General features: G+C 36.4%; 1 protein-coding gene across 2 annotated transcripts; it reads right to left on the minus strand.

The window, feature by feature from the left end:
- Positions 1-1,607: 1,607 nt before the first annotated feature.
- On the minus strand, positions 1,608-7,397 carry LOC112509880 (heparanase-like protein 1). 2 transcript variants are annotated; one of them, XM_025115076.1, is made up of 10 exons: positions 7,119-7,397; positions 5,854-6,100; positions 5,728-5,764; positions 5,451-5,634; positions 4,670-4,818; positions 4,181-4,414; positions 3,672-3,861; positions 3,424-3,549; positions 3,218-3,320; positions 1,608-2,243 (listed from the first exon to the last, which is right to left on the minus strand). In XM_025115076.1, the coding sequence occupies exons 2-10, from the start codon at positions 6,061-6,063 to the stop codon at positions 1,848-1,850; spliced, it is 1,629 nt and encodes a 542-aa protein (XP_024970844.1). In that variant the 5' UTR covers positions 6,064-6,100; positions 7,119-7,397; the 3' UTR covers positions 1,608-1,847. The 2 variants fall into 2 exon arrangements, with proteins under 2 accessions (XP_024970844.1, XP_024970845.1); XM_025115077.1 differs by having other exon boundaries at positions 5,854-6,087; positions 7,119-7,356.
- Positions 7,398-7,829: the final 432 nt, after the last annotated feature.

A 7,829-nucleotide genomic window follows, 5' to 3' on the forward strand; every position in this document is an offset into this window, starting at 1 on the left:
TAAATGCTTACCAATAAAAATAATACCATTTTACTTCTTTTCATATGTTATCTGTCAAATAAAACAACAAAATATAATTTTCATACTTCAAATTAAACAGAAAAATATATTAATAGTCGTTCATACTTAAATACAAACGGRATMTGAAACGTTAATACCAAAAGAAATTGCATCGGATTCCCAATACATTCTTATTATTATAATACAATATGAATGCATTTGCATTTGCATATGTTTGCCTTCAAACTCAAGCTCCAGCCATTACCTCCACTTTACGTAATATATATATATATATTAATATATATAAAAGGGGAGGTACAATTTTTTAGACCTCCCTAATGTCCCATCTCTCTCTCTCTCTCTCTACCTGCAGACTATGGTTCCATACTTCCATTGCCTACACCTCCTTTTTCCCTAGTGCTAATCATTTCCCTAATGCTTCATAYTTTTTCAAATGCCCACCATCTTTTCTTCATATTGGGTTTTCTGCAGACTATGGTTCCATTGCCATGGTGATGCAGAGGAGAAGACAGAGAAAAGAAATTACAGAAATGGCATCGATTACCAGAAAAAAAAAAAGAGAAAAGATGGAGAGAAAGTACCTGTTACACAAACTGTGGCTCCCAAATCGATTACCAGGGATGAAAGGCGAGCGACTATGAGAGAAGGTGAGGAGCGTCGAGAGTCTGGAGAGACAGGGAGGAGGAAGGAACGATAGGGAAGAAGGGAGGAGCGACTGGAATGGAACGATGAGGGAGAGGGGAGGAGCGACAAGAATGAGATGAAAACTTGTGTGAAAGGGGCAAGCACGGAAAGAAGAAATCTGACTCGGGTAAGCAATATTTTCGTGCGGTCTCAGTCAGCACTCGGTCAGCGTCTCGGTCAGTGTCCGGTCAGAGAAGTAATTCGGTAAACAAACTGACTGCTGACCGAGTCAGCATTGCTGACCGGTCAGCGCCTAGTAAACAACCCCTTACATAAACATTATTAGAATTGTTATATTTGCTTTTTGATAATTAATATATTGAATAATAGTTAAAAAATAATTGATGTGATTAATAATAAATAATTTAATTATAATTATATCTTTTGTTATAATAATTAATATATTTTATTGGCCTAGCATCCAAACCCATCCTGAAAAAATGATACGAAGACTGAGGAATCTTGGGATTAGGGGTTGTTTGGTTGATTTTTTTATTAAGCCATGTATGGATTAATTTGTTTGTACAGATAAAGCTAAATTGTTGTTCATTTGTTGTGTTGAATAAACCAACTAAAAGATAAAAATGACCATGTTATCCTAGCTGTTGAATTAACCTGGATATCCAACCCGCTATGCGAGTTGACTAATCTCAGGACGACCACCTGCTTTGCAGATAACCCATAGTCACCACATTTGAACCTTCGTAGCCACAAGAGAATTTTTATTCCTCCTTGGATTTGAACCTGGGACCTCCTAGTACTTTTGACCTTTGGAGTCAAGCTCAAACTAATCAGACACCACTTTTGTGGTTTAAAATAACAATGAATTATAAACCATAAAGATAAAAACAACTATAAATTATAAACCATATGGATAAAAATCATAATTTTCAAAGTACAAGAATAAAAATAACAGTTCTCTATTTTTTCCTTTTAAATAGAGAAAAATTTAACATAACTGTTAAAGCAAACTTTTCTTAGATCTCCCAAACAGCTGATAACTTCACTACACTAAAACAAGAGGAATTACCATACTTACAATTTTCTTTCGGTTTTTTTACACTTAAGAGAGCATGATTTATGTATACAAGTGAACACACAACAAACACAACCAAGTTTCGCAAAGTACAAACACAGAAGCATCATGTACAACCCGGCGCATCAAAGTTCGGAAACTGCAAGAACTTGATGGATAAAGGAGCGATAGAGATCGGAGTGTTCAGCTTCACCATGGCAGGTCTGAAACTTGGGACGTCTCCGTTCTTGGTTAGCTCCAATGGAACACCATTTAAAAGCATCGTTTTACTCCGGATATATCCATGTTGAGGCGTTAAGTGGTACTCCTCTCGTGACAACTCTTCATCCGTAGATTTCGATCCGACCCACGAGACTGTTGTTTTGAGACCATGGACGAGTGATGTTTTCTTTTTCGAGGTTTCGTGTTGAGTTGTACGCAGATTCATGTTCAGAATGTTGTGAACACCGAGTTTGAAATGAGTCTGGTTGCTTAGGTTGATCAGAAGCAAAGTTATACCCGTCTGCAACAACATATAACCCAAACTAAATGAATCCGGTAAATCTCACGCAGATATAGGGTTTCGGGGTAGAAAGGTTGTTTCTTAAGAGAACAACCACTACAACAAAATCGGCTTTATAGGACATCTAACAAACTGTTTTATAAAACAATTGTAAGTCTTATGTAAAGATGTTACAATAAGTTGAGAGGACATTTTTGGGCGTCCTAACAAGTTTTTTAGGACACATTTGAAATAAAAATTCTCTTAGTCTTTTTATATGACATTATCTTAAAAACATCTGATAAGAACAACTGTCTTATAAAAAGATGTGTATATATGACACTTCTTAAAAGTCAGCTAACATGACACTTTATTTTGTAAGTATTAAAAAACTTGTTAGGCTGCCCAAATTCGTGCTAACATCCTATTGTAAGAGCATCTCCAACAACTATGCTATTTTAGAAATTCTTGAAATTTGTAAAAGGTTTGCTCCAAAAGCTATTTTGAACTCGCTGCTAAAATAGAAAAAGTAAGAGAGAAAAAATCTCCAAATTTAGAAGATGGATAAAATATAGCATACTTGTTGGAGATGTTATAACACCTTTTACGGGACATACAGATACAATGTTTGATCCTATAATTCTTATAAACCCGATTTTGTTATAGTGAATATATGAGAAACAAACGCCGTATGCTCCGTTGGTCTCACATCAAATGTCAATGTTTCCTTTTAAGGTAATTACATGTCAAGTCACCTTAAATTTGAATAGATCCTTAATATGACCCTAATAAATCCATCTTTCCAAGAAAAGAAATATTTCCATTTTTGGAAAGTTCTCAGTTTACAATATCATCTTCATTTATAATTCCACAAGACTTGCTAAAAGGCGGTTCAAACATTCGACACACGTGCACTTCTCTAAAACTATATGTCCAGTTTAATGCTCGATCTTTTATGGCAAAACAGAGTTATAAATATAGAAACATGAACTTACTTTCCCTTTTGAGCAATGGGCATAAGTCCGCAAATGTGGTCCGATGTTTCTTCTGTCAACGTCAAGAACTCCAGTACCCATAAGCCGATGCCAAAGAAGCGCACTACATTCATGCATTCATTCAACAAAACAATATCGGTCATGTTTAGCCAAAGTTTGAACACAAAAATGCATACAAAATTTAGCCAAGTTCTCAATATCGTTACCTGTAGTAATCAGGGTTAGGCATGAATGTAGTTTTGTTGAGGAGACCGTAATTTCCTCCAATTAATGTTTGTCGGCAATAAACTTTCGTGTGATACTTAGCTGCCATTGCAAGCTGATCCAAATACCTATACATATTCAATGCATAAATGAGCCAAGTAATAGAAATATTGGTCTTGAATCACCAGGTTTGATTCCGGAAGGTCACACAGTCACAGGTCCACCTTTGAAATGCATTAGAGATGATTACCAGAAGCTATTTACAAAAGTGTCTGAAACATGACGGCCGCCACTGTTGTATGCCCCACCAGATTCTCCGATCCAAGCAGATGCCCAGGGGCCATCAGTTTGAATGGTTTGTTGAAGATCATTAAATGTGACAGATGCCCGACTCAAGAAACGTGGATCTAAAATCTTTTTCACCAAATTTGGATCAACACCTGAATAAAGAAAATGCAGTCATTGACTTCTAAACAGTCAAAACCAGTAATTTCTGGATTTAAAGTATAACATAGATTCGGTTGGTATTTTTTATCTCCAAAATGTCTATATTTTACCACATTTTGTGTTCTGAAATGTGGTTATTGGTCTTTCTACACAAAGAAAACTATTCTTGTCAATCGTGAAGTTAAAAGTGAACACATTTGACACTCAAAAAGTCAAAAACAGGCTGCTATATTAGCTCTTAACCACCTTTCTCAATCTCAACTAACTCACAAACATCCAAAATCGGAAATCAGCATATTGACCAGCACAAACCTGGGCCTAGATTGTACATATGGTGTGTCATGACATTGACAATCTCGGAACCTGAAACTTTAAGAAGCTCAGCAAACCACTGTTTGTCAAAGAACCCTCCTGGTGCTACGAGTAATGGTTTTGGCCGGAATTGCCTGTATGTATTGTCAATTATTCCCCTAAGTTCAAGCAAATCATTCCCATACTGCTCGGCTTCCACCATTGCACCAACCCCCTTGCCACTTAACTCGTTACCTGCAGCGATCAATGTAGCAATGAGAACTATGAAGGTGCATACTGCCTTCCTTTTTCTTTTCTGATAGGTAAGACCAGAAATTCTCATTGATGTGAAATAAGTTAAAAAGAAAGAAGCATATAAGCACTCACTGAACAAATTTGTGCAGCAAGCACCCAAAATGCAGAATTTAAATCACTTTATACCGTGCATTATTTTGACCAAGTGCTAACAAAAATTTGTAAGTACATAAATAACTGTTTACAAAAATATACCAAATTCCCATGAGTCTATCTGATATCCCTTGGAAACCGTATACTTTATGAAATCACGGGCATTGCTAGAATTCCAATCTCCTCCCCAAACTCCCTTTTTAATCTGGTGTCTCCCGTGGAGTGCATTCAAGCCAAATGTCACAAGTGCTCTACAATCAACAAGTTCCGTTTTAAGCATATAAGATTTGAGAACATTATAAGTACTTGCTTGAGTAGAAAAAGGGGAACTGATAAACTTATGAAGAATTTAAAGTACTCCTTCTGTTACAAAGTACTGATGTGACAAAATTAGCCCCACAAGATTCTCCCTAAGTTTCCATTATTGAAGGGTAGTTTAGAAACTAGACTAATAGTCAAACACTCCCAACATATGTGCAAAGTCAAACATCAAGATGACAGAGGGAGTACATCAAAGATCAGGAATAGAAGGAACATTTGAATTTTTTTTGGTAGCCATTGATGTATAAGTTGCCTAATACCCCATCTATCAGAAAATAAACGCAAAAATTTCCTTCAGGGATATCCCTATAAGTTGCCTAATACTCCATCTATCACATGATTCTTCTCATTCGTTGAAGGGTATTTTAGATATTTAACTAATAGCCAAACGACCCCTCGTCATTCAAATGTTGCATTTATTTTGAGAAAAATGGAGTAACAAGCTATGCATCTTCATGAAGTCAATCAAACATGAAATATATCTTGTTGATGAAATTGATACATAAATATATGTTGTACAAAAATAATATATGAAATGGAAAGATAAAAAGTAAAAGCTCACCTTGTTCTAATGAAGAATTGGTTCAATTCATCCCACCTACTCATATGAAGACATCCCTTCGAGAACCCAAACAGCCCCCCTTTCATTTTGAAGAACGGGTGGCAAGGACCCAAGAAACCACCTACGCTGTACAATACTTGGTCTTGTAAGGAACCTCCAACTCGTATTCTCAAACGTTCAAAAGCTGTCGAAGCCATCAAGTAGTAAGACCAAGTGACTTACATTACAGGACATCATAAGCAAATGTTGCCATAAAATACAACCAAGAAAAACAAACCTTGAATCGCTTTGGCTAGAAAAGGATGAGACAAATCCTGAGGATATGATAATTGTAATACATTAAGAATTTGCAAACTATCATCTTTTTCCATCAACAAGCACTTCCATAAATGTACATGCTTACCAGATTTAAAGCAGATGAAGATCCCCATGGACATTGTTGGTAGTCACACTTATTAGTTGGCCACCAATCAATAGTAGCACAAATATAATTTGCATCCGTATGAGCCACAGGTAAAGTCCCATTAATCACAAGATATGCCTCTTCGACATTTTGTGGCAAAACTCCAGAAATTGATGCTAGGAACAGAAATAAGGCGATGTAAAACTTCATTGACCGATCAACTAAAAGCCTCCACTGCTAGCTCAACCTGTGAGAGATTATGAGTACATGTATATAAGAGCCTAAGGAGCCATTGAATTACTTATTCTTTCTAATAGAGAAACAAATAGATTAAATGCATAGATGGTAGCTTTTTAACACAGAGAAAGCAAAAAGAAATTCTAAATCTTTGGCTTAAGTTAGCATTTAGCATCCAGGTAAAGAAGTATCTTCAATATCGACTCAAATTTCCTTTGAGCAACTTAAGAGAAGTTGTTCTCAAGAGATTCAACCAACTAAAAGCTCGAAAGCTAAAACCCCTCGAGTCCCAATACAGAAAATCCCAAGTTTTTAGGGAAATTTTCGCCACTTGACACACTCTGTCTGGAATCCGAACTAAAGACCTCAGAGTTAAGTTTTCAGGAAAATTCTTGATATAAATGAACAGAAGGATGAGAAAGAGATTGATTATCTTCTAACAATTGAGTGGAGGACTTAGGTTCCTTTACTTTGAGGGTAGGTGTCCCTGAGCAGTCTTTTTCTTTGCAAACAGACTGTTACCATGAAAAACTGGTTGCTCCAATGTTACACAATCTTTTCTATCAACCAACTTTGATTTTCCCCCCTTTCTAGTATATTGTAAACTACACAGAATAGCAAATACCCATCTGAATATCATCAAAACCCCATTGTCATAGGCATTTGTTGGTTAATATGCCTTCTCCGCTACAACATAAACCTTAAAAGTAGAAGCAAAGCTATCAAGGGCATCAATTCTTAACTTACACGAAACACACTATCTAAACCCCAACAAACCAGATCCCAAAACATGAAATACAAGTCTTCTAGACAACAAATGTCAACATTGAATACCCATAACATGAAATCCAATGATAATAATACTAAATAAATGGATTTCAAGAAGAAGTAGGTAAACAAATTGAATCCATAGCTACCCATTAACGTTTCAACAAAATTCACCAAATGCAAAATAGTTAAATCCATAGCTACCCATCAACGCTTCAACAAAATTAAACAAATTGAAAAACCCAGAAGAATAACGAAACCTCGAGAAGTTAATAAGCGACAGTGCAGAAGCAGCAGCTCAGTTTAAGCGGTTTTTTCTTTGGGGTTTCATATGAACCTGCTTCAATTTTTAGAGAAATGGACCTAAAAAATGGAGCTACTTTTATTGTGTTGTGGGGTTGAGCTGTTTATCGATTCATCATGGTTGGACGATGATGAACCTTCCCTATGTGCGTTTATGGTTTGGTTTAATGATTTGCAGAAATTCGAAGAGGAGTGGGTGAAGTATGCCACACTTTTCCAATATTCCTTCTACCGTCGCTATTGTACTAAAATCAGGTGTTGCTAAAGAACCCAGCCCCCACCCCGGGGCGGGGAGGGCCCCTCTGGCGGCGGGTGGTTTGGAATTGAAATCTCATCCAAATGTCGCAATTGTTAATTTATTTATAGAGTAAAGTGTTATTTTGGTCCTTAAAGTTTGTTCATTTTAATGGATTTTGTCCCTCAACTTTGTTTACTAAATTAAGTTTGGTCCATCACGTTTGTCAATTTACAATAGATTCCGTTCCTCTATTTGGTAGACGTTAAAGTTTTCGGTTAATTTCGTTTAAATAAAAGGTATTTTAATTATTTAATATTTTAAAATTATTTCCAAGAAATGGACCGGAATCCCCCAACCCTCTTCCAGACGCATCCTCCCCTTCTTTTCCGACACCGCATTTTGCTGGAAACCGTCTTCTCCCACCCCTCTT

The sequence above is a fragment of the Cynara cardunculus genome (assembly GCF_001531365.2).
Source record: "Cynara cardunculus var. scolymus isolate 2C chromosome LG 3, CcrdV1, whole genome shotgun sequence".
In the NCBI taxonomy this organism is placed as follows: domain Eukaryota; kingdom Viridiplantae; phylum Streptophyta; class Magnoliopsida; order Asterales; family Asteraceae; genus Cynara; species Cynara cardunculus.